The sequence below is a fragment of the Natator depressus genome, chromosome 3, assembly GCF_965152275.1.
Source record: "Natator depressus isolate rNatDep1 chromosome 3, rNatDep2.hap1, whole genome shotgun sequence".
Taxonomy (NCBI): Eukaryota; Metazoa; Chordata; order Testudines; family Cheloniidae; genus Natator; species Natator depressus.
This window is the reverse complement of record NC_134236.1, coordinates 15959968-15975761: the sequence shown is the minus strand read 5'-3', so window position 1 is coordinate 15975761 and position 15794 is coordinate 15959968. Positions and strand designations below refer to the sequence as shown.

The following is a 15794-nucleotide window of genomic DNA, read 5'->3' as shown; positions in this document are numbered from 1 at the left end:
TTTATCCACATCCTTCTTGTAGTGTGGGGCCCAAAACTGGACACAGTACTCCAGATGAGGCCTCACCAATGTCGAATAGAGGGGAACGATCACGTCCCTCGAGCTGCTCTCTATGCCCCTACTTATACATCCCAAAATGCCATTGGCCTTCTTGGCAACAAGGGCACACTGCTGACTCATATCCAGCTTCTCATCCACTGTAACCCCTAGGTCCTTTTCCGCAGAACTGCTGCCTAGCCATTCGGTCCCTAGTCTGTAGCTGTGCATTGGGTTCTTCCATCCTAAGTGCAGGACCCTGCACTTATCCTTATTGAACCTCATCAGGTTTCTTTTGGCCCAATCCTCCAATTTGTCTAGGTCCTTCTGTATCCTATCCCTCCCCTCCAGCGTATCTACCACTCCTCCCAGTTTAGTATCATCCGCAAATTTGCTGAGAGTGCAATCCACATCATCCTCCAGATCATTTATGAAGATATTGAACAAAACCGGCCCCAGGACCGACCCCTGGGGCACTCCACTTGACACCGGCTGCCAACTAGACATGGAGCCATTGATCACTACCCGTTGAGCCCGACAATCTAGCCAACTTTCTACCCACCTTATAGTGCATTCATCCAGCCCATACTTCTTTAACTTGCTGACAAGAATACTGTGGGAGACCGTGTCAAAAGCTTTGCTAAAGTCAAGAAACAATACATCCACTGCTTTCCCTTCATCCACAGAATCAGTAATCTCATCATAGAAGGCGATTAGATTAGTCAGGCATGACCTACCCTTGGTGAATCCATGCTGACTGTTCCTGATCACTTTCCTCTCGTGTAAGTGCTTCAGGATTGATTCCTTGAGGACTTGCTCCATGATTTTTCCGGGGACTGAGGTGAGGCTGACTGGCCTGTAGTTCCCAGGATCCTCCTTCTTCCCTTTTTTAAAGATTGGCACTACATTAGCCTTTTTCCAGTCATCTGGGACTTCCCCCATTCGCCACGAGTTTTCAAAGATAATGGCCAATGGCTCTGCAATCACATCCGCCAATTCCTTTAGCACTCTCGGATGCAACTCGTCCGGCCCCATGGACTTGTGCATGTCCAGCTTTTCTAAATAGTCCCTAACCACCTCTTTCTCCACTGAGGGCTGGCCATCTACTCCCCATGTTGTGATGCCCAGCGCAGCAGTCTGGGAGCTGACCTTGTTCGTGAAGACAGAGGCAAAAAAAGCATTGAGTACATTAGCTTTTTCCACATCCTCTGTCACTAGGTTGCCTCCCTCATTCAGTAAGGGGCCCACACTTTCCTTGGCTTTCTTCTTGTTGCCAACATACCTGAAGAAACCCTTCTTGTTACTCTTGACATCTCTTGCTAGCTGCAGCTCCAGGTGCGATTTGGCCCTCCTGATTTCATTCCTACATGCCCGAGCAATATTTTTATACTCATCCCTGGTCATATGTCCAACCTTCCACTTCTTGTAAGCTTCTTTTTCATGTTTAAGATCCGCTAGGATTTCACCGTTAAGCCAAGCTGGTCGCCTGCCATATTTACTATTCTTTCGACTCATCGGGATGGTTTGTCCCTGTAACCTCAACAGGGATTCCTTGAAATACAGCCAGCTCTCCTGGACTCCTTTCCCCTTCATGTTAGTCCCCCAGGGGATCCTACCCATCCGTTCCCTGAGGGAGTCGAAGTCTGCTTTCCTGAAGTCCAGGGTCCGTATCCTGGTGCGAACCTTTCTTCCCTGCGTCAGGATCCTGAACTCGACCAACTCATGGTCACTGCCCCCCAGATTCCCATCCACTTTTGCTTCCCCCACTAATTCTTCCCGGTTTGTGAGCAGCAGGTCAAGAAAAGCTCCCCCCCTAGTTGGCTCCTCTAGCACTTGCACGGAAATTGTCCCCTATGCTTTCCAAAAACTTCCTGGATTGTCTATGCACCGCTGTATTGCTCTCCCAGCAGATATCAGGAAAATTAAAGTCACCCATGAGAACCAGGGCGTGCGATCTAGTAGCTTCTGCGAGTTGCTGGAAGAAAGCCTCATCCACTTCATCCCCCTGGTCCGGTGGTCTATAGCAGACTCCCACCACTACATCACTCTTGTTGCTCACACTTCTAAACCTAATCCATAGACACTCAGGTTTTTCTGCAGTTTCGTACCGGAGCTCTGAGCATTCATACTGCTCCCTTACATACAGTGCTACTCCCCCACCTTTTCTGCCCTGCCTGTCCTTCCTGAACAGTTTATAACCATCCATGACAGTACTCCAGTCATGTGAGTTATCCCACCAAGTCTCTCTTATTCCAATCACGTCATAATTCCTTGACATCACCAGGACCTCCAGTTCTCCCTGCTTGTTTCCAAGGCTTTGTGCATTTGTATATAAGCACTTGAGATAACCTGCTGATCGCCCCTCCTTCTCAGTATGAGGCAGGAGCCCTCCCCTCACAGACGTTCCTGCCTGTGTTTCCTCCCGGTATCCCGCTTTCCCACTTACCTCAGGGCTTTGGTCTCCTTCCCCCGGTGAACCTAGTTTAAAGCCCTCCTCACTAGGTTAGCCAGCCTGCTCGCAAAGATGCTCTTCCCTCTCTTCTTAAGGTAGAGCCCGTCTCTGCCCAGCACTCCTCCTTCATGGAACACCATCCCATGGTCAAAAAATCCAAAGCCTTCTCTCCGACACCACCTGCGTAGCCATTCATTGACTTCCACGATTCGACGGTCCCTACCCAGGCCTTTTCCTTCCACGGGGAGGATGGACGAGAACACCACTTGCGCCTCAAACTGGACTAAATGCTTTAGTCCAGTGGTTCTCAACCTATTTACCATTGTGGGTCACAAATGCAGCTCTCTATGTGTTATGTGGGCTGCATCCACACAATAGATATCCTACCTGTGTGGTCCTGAGGGTGTCACATAGGCTGCAGCTGCATGCTGATTGGGCCACAAGTGGCCCGTGGGCCGAGAACCACTACTTTAGTCTAACCCAAGTTATTGGGCTCAACACAGTGGTAACTGGGTGAAATTTAATGTTCTGTGATATGCTGGAGGTCAGACGAGATGGTTTTATGGTCCTTCTGGCCTTAAGCTCTCTGAATCTCTGATGAGGTAGGGGGTGGTCAGTCACCAGGGGCTGTCCAGGGGGTCACTACTCTAAGGCGGCAGGCTGATACTGACAGGTTCTGTGGAAGAGTCTGAAGGAATTGGGCCCAGGGCATGGACAGCCTTAGGGAAGAATTAGATATGCATACAGGAGACTTTTCAACATTACTTTATAGTGCAGAATGCTGGGGAATGACAAAGTATGACACATGTCCCAGTTGTCTTCATTCTATCTAACCTGCCTCAGAAAAATCCTCCATATCTTTCGGCCCCGAACAATCTCAAACCAGGATCTATTCACACAGTGCAGCCAAGAAGATATGAGCAAGAGGCATTGGAGATGGATTGGCCATGTGCTTTGGATGGAAACTGACTCCATCACCAGAGTAGCAATAAGATGGACACCTGAAGGCGAGCGAAAACGAGGCTGCCCGAAAACAACATGACGAAGAGCTGTGGAAGCCGAGCTGAAAAAAAAGCTGAGCTGGGGCACAGCTGGGGAACCACTGAAAGACTTGCCAGAAAGAGACGGGAATGGAGGAGCTTCGTCACTGTCCTAAACATTTGTTTTTAAGATTGGTTTTCTCTGAATTGCTTTTTGTTCTAAATAAATAATACTTTCTTCTAAGGAGGCTTTTTGGTTGCTAATTACTACTGTCATTGCCCCGGAGGGAACAGAACAGCAGGGTATAGACATAGGCCAGGAGGGACACCAGATCATCTAGTCTGATCTTCTACACATGGGAGGCCACTATAAACCCCAGCCAGTTACCCCTTATTGAGCCCAATAACCTGGATGAGACTAAATTATTGTGTGCCACAAGCAGAGATGTTTTGACAATTTTTAGAAAGGGTGAATGGGGTGACTCGGATAATTGACATTGATCTCAGGTAAGATAGTGGACCAGCTGATGTGGGACATGATTAATAAAGAATTAAAGGAGGGTAATGTAATTAATGGAGATCAGCATGCACTTATGGAAAATAGATTCTGTGAAATGAACTTGATTTTTTTTAATGAGATTACAAATTTGGTTGATAAAGGTAATAATAATAAACTTAGACTTCTATAAGGCCTTTGACTTGGTACAGCGCAACATTGTAATAAAAAATCTAGAAGGGTATAGAATTATCATGGCACACATTAAATGGATTAAAACTGCCTAATGGAGAGGTCTCCAAATGTATTTGTAAATTGGGAATTGTCATCAAGCAGGTGTGCTTCCAGTGGCGTTCTGCAGGGATCGGTTCTTGGCCCTACACTATTTAACATTGTTATCAGTGGCCTGGAAGAAAACATAAAATCACCACTGATAAAATTTGCAGATGACACAAAAACTGGGGGAATGGTAAATAATGAAGAGGTCAGAGTAATTTGTATTGCTTGGTAAACTGGACGCAAGCAAGTGCTATGGGTTTTAGCAGAGTTGTCCCTAGGGGATTTGGGGAGCCCTGCGGGTTGGCGCAATTGGCCAGTGCCACATGGGCAGTGTGTGGACCGCTGGCTGGGGGAGCCTACCCCAAGCCCCGCCCCTTCCACCTGAGCTTTTGCTTCTGTTCCAGGCCTCAAACCGCCCTAGGTACAGCCCTGCATTTTAGTATGGCTAAATGTAAATGTATACCTCTAGGAACAAAGAATGTAGGTCATACTTACATGATAAGGGACTCTCTCCTGGGAAGCAGTGACTGTAACAAAAATTTGGGGGTGGGGGTGGAGAATCAGCTGAACATTAGCTCCCAGTGTGATGCTGTGGCCAAAAAAGCTAATATAATCCTGGGAATCCTGGGCATAAACAGGGGAATATTGAGTAGGAGTAGAGAGATTATTTACCTTTATAATTGGCATTGGTATGACCACTACTGGAATACTGGGTCCAGTTCTGGTTTCACAATTCAAGAAGGATGTTGAAAAATTGGAGAGATTTCAGAGAAGATCCACAAGAACAATTAAAGGATTAGAAAACCCTGCCTTATGGTGATAGACTCAAGGAGCTCAATTTATTTAGCTTAATAAAGAGAAAGTTAAGGGGTGACTTGATCACACATACTATAAGTAGCTACATGGGGAACAAATATTTGATAATCGGGACTTCAGTCTAGCAGAGAAGGTATAATATGATGCAAAGGCTGGAAACAGAAACTAGACAAATCCAGACTGGAAATAAGGTGTACATTTTTAACAGTGAGAGTAATTAACCACGAACAATTTACTGAGGGTTGTGGTGGATTCTCCATCACTGACAATTTTTAAATCAAGCTTGGATGATTTTTCTAAAAGATCAGCTCTAGAAATTATTTGGGGGGAGTTCGACAGCCTGGGCGATACAGGAGATCGGATTAGATGATTGCAATGGACCCTTTCACTTTGGAATCTATGATCAATGAATCAAGATGCACCAATACCCAAGGCCTCTGCATAGGTCAGACCTGCTGCTGGAGTGATCGTGGTTGTTAAGCAGGGGAGTGCAACCTAGGACCTAGTCTGAGAGTGGGCGAATTCCAGGATTCCATCTTGAGAGGCAGGTGATGGTCTAGGGCATGAGACCTAGAGGGGCTGTGCTCAGAGAGACTAGAGGGGATTAGAGGTGCTGGTACTCTGGGAACTGAAACACTCAGTTTTCTGGAGCAGAAGGATATTACCTGTGTTTCCACTACCACCATGCTGGGAAATATATGAACTACTAAGGAATTCATTTCAGACCTAGTTTGGTTCATGTCCTCCAGACTTGATACACAACTGCCACTGTACTTCAAATGAATTATTCTCAGACAGGTTTAATGGGTTTGTTATTAAGGAACTACGTGTGGATCCAGGAGAGGTAGGTTCAATTCCCAGCTCTGTCACTGACTTCCTACATAACCTAGGGCAAGTCACTTAATCTCTCTGGGCCTCATTTCACCATCGGTCAAATGAGGAAAATAATATTTCACATGGATGTTGTGAGGATAAATCCATAAATATCTGTCAGACACATACTTAATATGATGGTAAGCGTAGGGGCGTATAGCTAGATAGACATATGTATCACCCTCTAATTTGTTGGACTATTCTGATTGGTAGAAATGATTTGATGTCATATACTGTACACAGCACACAGTTACAGTGTGAGTACTGCATGCACTTGAATAGTGACTTTAAAATCACCAGAATTACCGTAACTGATGGACTTCCAGCCAGCCTGATGTTTTCACTCATCAAACTTAGTAGTCTTAAGAAGGTGGGGTTTTTGTAGTCAAACCGTTCTCCAAGTAATATTGACACAATGATATTGGCCACTGCAGCATTTATAATTGTAGTGATCTCAAAGGGCTTTCCTAAAAACAGTGTTCAAATGCAAGAAGAGATTGTGCAAAGAGCGTGGTTAATAGTGAGTTATTACAATGTACTTCTATTACAGTAGTACCTAGAGGTCGGCAAATCAAGATCATGGCCCCGTTGTGATAGACATTGTAAATACACATAGTGAGAAACAGTCCCTGCTTCAAAGTGCTCACAACCTAAATAAACAGGAAAAAGGGTGGAGACAAGAATTATTATTAATTCCCATTTTACAGATAGAGAAATGAGGCAAGCAAAGATTAAGTGGTTTTCTTGAAGACTGGCAGACTCAGGCATTGACCCCAGCTCTACCTGAGTTCCAGCCTAGGGCCTTAACCGTTGTCATAGGCCAAAAGTCCTTTTTCGCGACACTCACCAAGCTGCTGGGTTTGGGCCCATCTGCTGGCTCTGTGATGTTTTAAGCTCTGAGAGTCTTCTGGCACTGTCTCTTTCTTCAGCCTCTAGGCTCACTCCCTGGGCATAGATTGTACCCATTCGCTGGAAGTGTGATTCTGTTAAGGTTACCATTCGTCCAGGTTTTCGCAGACATTTCCTCTTTTTTGATCCTCTGCCCTTCGTAGGGCTGCCAACTTTTGAATGGCACTGAAAACCGAACATCTGCACCTCGCCCCCTGTCACGCCCCTTCTTCCAGGCCCTGCCCCCACTTGCTGCATCCCCCCCTCCCTCCATCGCTCGCTCTCCCCCACCCTCACTCACTTTCACCGGGATGGGGCACGGGGTTGGGGTGTGGGAGGGTGGTGAGGGCTCCAGTTGAGGGTAGAGGCTCCAGGTGGAATCAGAAATGAGGGGTTCAGGGTGTGGGAGAGGGCTCCAGGCTGGGCCAGAGGGTTGGAGTGCGGGAGGGGAGAGGGTGAGGACTCCATCTGGCCGTGTAGGCTCTGGGGTGGGGCCGGGGATGAGGGGCTTGGGGTGCAGAAGTGGGCTCAGGGCTGGGGCAGGGGGTTGGGATGCAGGAGGGGGTTTGGGGTCCTGGCGGCACTTGCTGCAGCTCCCAGAAAGCAGCCACCAAGTCCCTGCAGCCCCTAGGTGCATAGGCAGCTAGAGAGGCTCCACCCGCTCCCCTCATGCCTGCAGGCGCCATCCCTGCAGCTCCCATTGGTTGCAGTTCCCAGCCAATGGGAGCTGTGGGGCAGGCACTCAGGGTGGGAGCAGCACGCGGAGCCTCCCTGGCCACCCATGCACCTACAGGTTGCAAAGACCTGGTGGCCGCTTCCGGGAGCCGCGCAGAGCTAGGGCAGGCAGGGAGCCTGCGTTAGCCCTGGGTCCCTCCCTGTGCCGCTTACTGGAGCCACCAGGGTCTCTTTTCAACCAGGCGTTCCGGTCGAAAACTGGATGCCTGGCAACCCTCTGAGTGGGTGGATTTTTCAAATCAGAGGAAATGTCTGGGATTTTTGAGGAGCAGACATTGCAGCTCAGAAAGAGCAGGTCTCTGGGCCCCAACTGGTCCCTCCCCTGCAGGCACAGCTGATTGGTCCATTCCCCGCAGCTGCAGGTTCCCGCTAACCCCGGCTCTGGCTTCCAACCCTGGGGTAAGGGAGAATCCCGTAGGGAGGTGCTGACTGATGGCTGGTACTGTGTCCTGGGTCTGAGCCAGCCGCCTTGCCACCATGACAGGGAGCGACACTCCCTCCCACCTCAGGCATGAGACTGCAGGTCTCCCTTCAGCAACCCCCAGATAGCCCCTCCAGTATTCCCCAATACCTCCTCCCAGTGCACACATACCCCTCCAGCACCCCCAAACTGTACCCTCCCTCAACCTCCCCTCCCTGTATGCCTCAGTTTCCTCACCACTCTTGAGCATTCTTTGGGATCTGTTCAATGTCTTTTAGGGTCCCAGGAAGGAATGCCAGATGCCTGGTTTTCAACCAGAAAGTCTGGTGGAAAAGGGGACCTGGCAGTGTCTGGTCAGATGCACTGACCAGACACCAAAAGTCTGGTTACCGCTGGGGCTTGGGGGTGGGATGCAGGTGCTGGGTCATCAACCTGTGCCAGCTCCTGGTCAGCCAGTTCCACCTCCTATCTGCAGGCAGGCAGGCTCTGAGCCAGGCTCCAACTTCTGTCCCAGCCCCAGAGCAGAGTGAGCCCAGCTGGGGGTTGGGGGAGGGAGGTAGAGACAACCCAGTGATGAGGAAGGGGGAGGGAGGGGAGGAAAGGAGTGAGCGGGGGCTTGGCCTTGGAGAAGAGGTGGAGCAGAAGCAGGGGAAGAGGGGAAGGGGGGTGAGGATGGGACCTTGGGGGTCTGGTTTTCAGCAGTTAGAAAGCTGGCAACCCTAACAGGTCCCCTCTCATAGACCTCGCTCCTCCAGGTCAGTTTTCTCTTCCAGTTCTAGTTGGTGTGACGAAGCTGCTCAGAAGAGACCTGCTCCTTTTGTAACTTCTAATCCCTTCTGTCATGTGAATCTCCTGGTCAGCCTCAAAACCTCCCTCAGGTAACCAAGGACTTCTCTCCGGTGGTTACCATTCAACAGAGTCCACACTTGAAAAACTGGTTTTCCTTCGGTTGCAACCATCCCATTGTTCTGCTAGGGCAAGGCTCATTCAACTGATGATCGTCAAAGACTTCCATTCAGAGGCAGACATCCAGACACCAGTCTCCCTCTCCTTAGCACAAGAAGTATGATTCAAGAATACAGCAGAGGACAGCCATAAGGGCATAAATATGCAGAGAGTTGATAAAATCAAACAGCATTCACAAACTGTATATAGATAAGTGCCACATGTCATTACAAACACCCAACTCTAATAATCTAACAGCTGTCTTCTGCAATTCACAGTAAAAAGCCAAGTAAGAATAATACTGAATAATACTGGGTCATAATACTGGATGATACTGAATAAAAAGAAAACTAACTGTATATTAGTGCTCAGATCCTCAAAGGTATAATGATTTCAGATGGAATTAGACACCTAAATATCTTTGAGGATCTAGGACTATGTCCCCTATTCTAGGGCATCTTACAACAAAGGGCATTTAGGGCTCTATGTTAAACTAGGGAAAAAATGTGTTTGTTTTATAGATATTCTGTTCTTGCAGGTCCCCTTCATTTCAATTCCTGGTGCCTCTGAACTAATCAAAGATTGTCACTAATGGAGGAACCGCACACGGAGAGAGACATTTTGTCCACGGAACATCTGGCCCAGTGTTTAATAGAGCTGCTCACATGGCTCACAGTGCATGAGGCCTTCCATTTCCAGGTCCCACCGATTGGGGACGAACAAGGGGAGGGGCTATGGTTTCACGCCTTCTAGATCGAAAGGCTGGCTTGAGCAGGCCATGCGTGCCCAGCAGAAAGAGAGCAATGGAGTGGTGTAAAAATCTCACGGCTTCACAAAATGCTTTGCCGTGCAACCAGTTGCTGAAAAAAAAAAATCAACACAACCTGGATGGTGACATTTCCTAAAAAGGTGGACGTTGGATGAGATGATGACAAATTTTGTCTTGGTGCCTCTTCAGAGGCACATGCAACAAATGTTAGAAGTGTCTGTGAAGTGAAACACACACCCACCTTTACGAGATTTGATATCCTTCGTCAGAAATCCGTTCTCTTCAACAATCCGGTCCTCTATGGCCCTCTTGCCCATTCCAAAGTCTCGTAAGGTCGTGAGAGTAAATCTTCGCATCACTTTCCAGTTATTGCCATGAGAAAAAATAATACCTGAAGTGGAGGGAGAGCTTCAAGTCAGCAGAATAATTAAAATAAATGCTTCTTAGAGATATAACCTTACACCCAGAACATTCGTTTTGATGCGCTAGAGCTGGTCAAAAATGGGGGAGGGAAATTTTCATGAAATTGTTCTTAAGTTTTTGGGGGGATTCTAGGTTCAAAATTCAGACAAAAATTTTCATTGAAAATCTGAATGTTGAAAATGTTTGTCCAGTTGCACATCTGATAGAACAGATTTTTTTCGTGAAAATGTAATCAACATTTTTTTCTGTTTTTTCCATCCCAGTATCATGGACATTTTGAAATGAGAAACGCTTCCACCAGCCTTAAGACACACCATAATAAATTAACAAATTATTTATAAACTACAGTAATCAGAATGGTTTTTGCATGATATTGATTTTATATGGTTTTGCAGTGTGGTAAATTAGATGAAAGAATTTATCTGAGTTCTTTAAATTGTAATTTATCAGACATATTTGTTGAGCTTTATAATCACTCAGTCTAACAAAAACATCCAGAAAAATCATTATCTCAAGCGTGGGCCAAATTCAGATGTCATACCCAAGGTACATTACCTTCCTCTCAATCATACTCCTTTGTATTCAGTGAAGCCCTGATTCAGGAAGACATCTCTGTTTAGTAAAGTATTAAGTGCATGCTCAACTTTAAGCATAGTTTAAGTCCCATTGATGTCAATAGGAGTTAAATACATGCTTAAAGTAAAGAACTTGCTTATGTATTTTCCTGAATAGGGAAGATTATCTGCCCTAGACCTATTTACAACCATCCCACCAATGGTTCAGAGAGGCTAATTACTCCAGTTCTGGTATTAGCTCTGCATTGGCACAGAATTCCATTGCATGGAGCTCTTTGGAGGATTGGGGCCTGTGATGGTGGCTGAGGACCCAGAAGGGGAGGCAGGGGAAGGTGTAAGTGAAACTAGAGAGGTGACGATTTCCATATTGTCAACCCCAAGCATTAAAAGTCACCAGTCAGGTCCCAAAAAATCATAAGATTTTAAAAAGTAACGAATTTTAAAAAAACAACAAATTGTATATTCTGTACTTGCCTTCTGGATTTTCAGTCTTTCAGATTCATATTTCAAGCTTTTACCTCAACCAGAGCTAGTGTAACAGGGGCTTTCACAGCTGATACAAAGGGGATTAAATCAAGCACCTCCAGTGCTAAAAGTACTAGCAGCTACTGTTGGAGCTAAACAGCCAAGCTATTGTAATTTGGGGTTGTAACGACTCACATCCTCTGTGGAGCAGCACAGTGTGGAACCTGAAACACACTCACCAGCATTAGAACCTAATTTGTTTGTTAAATACAAGTAGATGTTTCACATGATTCCAGGAGCTGGGGCTTTATAAAAACACCCAATATCATGATACTCACAACAATATCATGAAAGTCGGCAATGCTGCCATGTCAGTGTCCATCTCCTTATGCTTTTGCAGCATGTGACCTCAACTTAGTCTCCCTTAGACATGGGTACAGGGGGTATGAGTAGTTCTAAGGAACTCATGGCTCATTAAGGCTGTTTCTGCTCTCACTCACACCACTTTTAGCCTCAAGTCCACGGACTTCTCAGAAGTTACTCCTAATTTATGCTGATTGACATACATACTGATCCAAATTGGCATGCCAGCCCCTAAGCCATTTGCTCCCTCCACAGAGAAACCATTCCACTTGCTTGAGTAAGTTAGGCTTATGAGTAACAAGAAAACTGTCACCATATCCTTTTGAAGTATCTGCAAATACTGGGATTTTAGGTCTCTCTGCAAATGCATCTGCCTGGTTCACAAGAGCCTCCTTCACCATCTCGTATCCCGACAGCACCACCATTTTCTGGCATCCCATCTGAATGCTGAAGACTGGGCCATATTTTTTGGACAGCTTAAATGGGGAAGAAAATACAATGACTTAAAGAAAGAAGTGAAATTCACATCTGGTTCAACACTATTTTGCCATCATGACTGTATGCTATTCCAATGTCAAATTCTTTCCTAAGTGCAGAGAAAAAGAATCAGTGGTTAGTAATATGGCTATCATTAGATGTTTTAATTATTAATTATGATAGGCCCAGATCCTCAAAGGTATTTAAGTGTCTAACTCCCCCTAGGTCATAATGCCCTAAGTTGACCAGATGTCCTGATATTAGGGGCTTTGTCTTATATACACAAATAGATTCCCCCTCCAAAAACGTGTCCTGCTTTTTCACACTTGCTACCTGGTCACCCTATAGTTCCCAAAGTGTTCAATCAGTACTAGAACCTTATTGTGCTAGGTGCTGCATAAATACAGTCATGGTGACAAAGCTCTTACAGTCTAAATCAATCTGTTCAGCTGACGAGCATGAAAATATAGGGACAGTTTCTTGTCTGTACCCAACGTCCACAGGATGCAGCTCAGCGGGGAATAGAGAATGAAAAGGAGCTGGTTGCACCTCCCTGATCTGAGGTCCAATTCTATTGCAGCCCAGAGACAGAGTTTAGAGCAGTCATGGGGCTGCTTTAAAGTATGCTGGCTGAATTGGTTCCCCGGGATTGTTGGAGCACAGCAGCACACCAGTCAGACCCGCTCCCACTTCTTTGCCAGATGCTATGTGGGGTGGTGACCCAGAAGCCAGAGATATTAGCTCTATGCAGGTCTGAGGACTCCTCTATGGTGAAGGAGCTGCCCAAGCCGTTAATCAGGTTAGCCTCATTTTGAGCTTAAAATCCTAACTCTGCTTCTCATGTTACCATTTTCCTTTTGTTTCATGCTTTTCAGATCAAATCTCCTCCTCTGCTGGCTCAAAGAGGCAAGGAGAGTTTGGTTTCAGAGTCTTTAGTTAGCATTGAAAATATTCTCATTGTTTATATGTGCACACACCCCCATAAGTCTATTTGCGAGCAGTATTTCACAGATTTGTTTTGTCCAAACTTGAAGCTGGTTTATTTGCATTGCAGATATATTTTCAGATGCCTGGACTTCCAAGTCCCTGGGCCAGGCCTGGTCATTTCATTGTCTGCATGCATCTCATGAAGCAATTGAATTAAAAAAAATGCAATTATTCAACAACCACAGGAGATATGAATCTAGCTAATTATAAGCAGTACCATAGAGCCAGCTACACTTGTATAAAACCAGTGTAACTCCATTGATGGTGATGCAGTAGGGTTGCCAACTTTCTAATCGCACAAAACGGAACACCCTTGCCCCGCCCTTTCCCTGAGGCCCCACCCCCCACTTGCTCCATCCCGCCTCCCTCTGTCACTCGCTCTCCCCCACCTTCAGTCACTTTCACTGGGCTGGAGCAGGGGGTTGGGGTGTGGGAGGGGGGTGAGGGCTCTGGGGAGGGGCTGGGGATGAGGGGTTTGGGGTGCAGGAGAGGGCTCCAGGCTGGGGCAGGGGGTTGGAATGCAGGGAGGTGAGGACTCTGGCTGGGGGTGCGGGCTCTGGGGCAGGGCCGGGGATGAGGGGTTTGGGGTGCGGGAGAGGGCTCCGGGTTGGGGTGCGGGGAGGTGAGGGCTCTGACTGGGGGTGCAGGCTCTGGGATGGGGCTGGGGATGAGGAGTTTGGGGTGCAGGAAGGGGCTCTGGGCTGGGGCAGGGGGTTGGGGAGCCAGCACTTGGTGTGAGGGCAGCGCATGCAGCCTCCCTCGTCACCCATGCACCTAGGGGCCGTAGGAACCTGGCGGCTGCTTCCCGAAGCTGCATGGAGCCGGGGCAGGCAGGGAGCCTGTCTTAGTCCCAGGGCCCCGCTGCGTTGCCAACCAGACTTTTAACATCGAAAACCAGATGCCTGGCAGTTACTCCAATGTTAGGTTGTTGCAGCTGAGAGCAGAATTTGCTAAAAATATTTTCTCAAGTCAGGGTTCTCTTTAATTTTAAACATTTCAATTCAGTGTGAGTATAAGGTTTCAGACTTTTTATCTATGTATCTAGTAGAGGCTTAAATACTAAATGCTAAACATAGTGGGCCAAATTCATCCATTGAAGTCAGTGGTGTTGCACCAGGGATCTAGTTGGTTCCGTTTGCTTGTAAAATTTGTTGTGGCAAAAAGGGTAATTTAGATAAATATTCAAAGAAATGGTCATACAACACGACTCTGACTCCTCTGAGTCTGATCTTTAGGGAAGGCATTCATGTTTGTGGATACAAATTTGCACCTGCTGTTAGAGTATTGAAACATCTAACTTGTACACATAAACTGCATAGTAAAATGTCTAACTTCTGTTTGTGCCCAGAATTCATAGTGAGTAGACTTATATGTTGATGCAAACTTGTGCCCCCAAAGTGGAATCTATTCAGATCCAGCTGAAAATCAGACCTTTGTGTCAGTTTCTAGCATGCATTGGAATTACTAAGAAGCTCTGTCAAATTTATGCTAGATGTGGCAAGTATAAGCATGTGAACATTTATATACAATGCTGAGCTCATGGACATGAGGAGGGCAACAAAAATTATTAGGGGGCTGGAGCACATGACTTATGAGGAGAGGCTGAGGGAACTGGGATTGTTTAGTCTGCAGAAGAGAAGAATGAGGGGGGATTTGATAGCTGCTTTCAACTACCTGAAAGGGGGTTTCAAAGAGGAGGGATCTAGACTGTTCTCAGTGGTACCAGATGATAGAGCAAGGAGTAATGGTTTCAAGTTGCAGTTGTGGGGGTTTAGGTTGGATATTAGGAAAAAACTTTTTCACTAGGAGGCTGGTGAAGCACTGGAATGGGTTACCTAGGGAGGTGGTGGAATCTCCTTCCTTAGAAGTTTTTAAGGTCAGGCTTGACAAAGCCCTGGCTGGGATGATTTAGTTGGGGATTGGTCCTGCTTTGAGCAGGGGGTTGGACGAGATGACCTCCTGAGGTTCCTTCCAACCCTGATATTCTATGATTCTATGACATGACTGATGTTAGGGATTCATAACATTCCAAAGTAAATGGACACCATAGGTAAGATCCTGGTCATATTGAAACCAATAGAAGTTTTGCTACTGCCTTCAATTAGGCCAGGTTTTCACTGCAGGTTTCTATCTGTAAGCTCTGTATCTCTTGCTCAACCCACACTGGATAATTTTTCCACAGGGTCAGGCAAAATGATCCTATGTTTAACATTGCATCACACATCAGGATAGTGACAGGTAGAAGGGATGGAGGATACCCTCTGACCTTTGGGATAATGTGGTTTGGTGAACAATGTGACAATACAAACACCAAAAAGATTTACCTCCAGCATAGTCCGGTAGGGCCTCTTCAGGTTCATTATATGCAGATTTCCAATGATGGGTAAAGGCTTTGGTCCTGGGGGAAAATCCTCTCTGAAGCTGCTATTCCAGAATTTTTCAGTTTTCATAATAAACAGAATAGTCAGGACAAAAAGTAAAAATATGGAAATGGGATCTGTCCACTCCATTGCCTTTCAATAAGTAATTTGCTGCACAGGGTGAAATGCAAGGGTGTAATAAAAATATGATCAGTGTTTGTCAGCAGAAATTAGCAGCATGAAGCACTAATGCCCGTCAGATTAGCTACTGCATAGACCTTACCTATACTATAGTATTTAAACTATCAGGTGACTGCAAAATAATTTATTCTCCTCCCCAATCATTTGCCAATCCCCATTCAGTGAATAAGTGATGATTGCAACACACAGTGAAAGCGGCAGTGCCTGGCTTGTCAAACCAAGCTTATGTAACAGGTTGACAGAGAAGTCTATG

The 15794-nt window shown here is 46.4% G+C and overlaps 1 protein-coding gene across 1 annotated transcript in view; it reads right to left on the bottom strand.

The window, feature by feature from the left end:
- The window catches only part of LOC141984410 (cytochrome P450 2K4-like), a 40188-nt gene extending 24691 nt beyond the window's left edge, over positions 1-15497 (bottom strand). Inside the window, exons 1-4 of the mRNA XM_074947455.1 lie at positions 15305-15497; positions 11830-11992; positions 9932-10081; positions 6239-6399 (exon numbers count right to left, since the gene is read on the bottom strand). Of these exons, the coding sequence (XP_074803556.1) occupies positions 6239-6399; positions 9932-10081; positions 11830-11992; positions 15305-15490 (660 nt within the window). The 5' untranslated portion in view covers positions 15491-15497. The remainder of the gene's footprint in view (positions 1-6238; positions 6400-9931; positions 10082-11829; positions 11993-15304) is intronic.
- Positions 15498-15794: the final 297 nt, after the last annotated feature.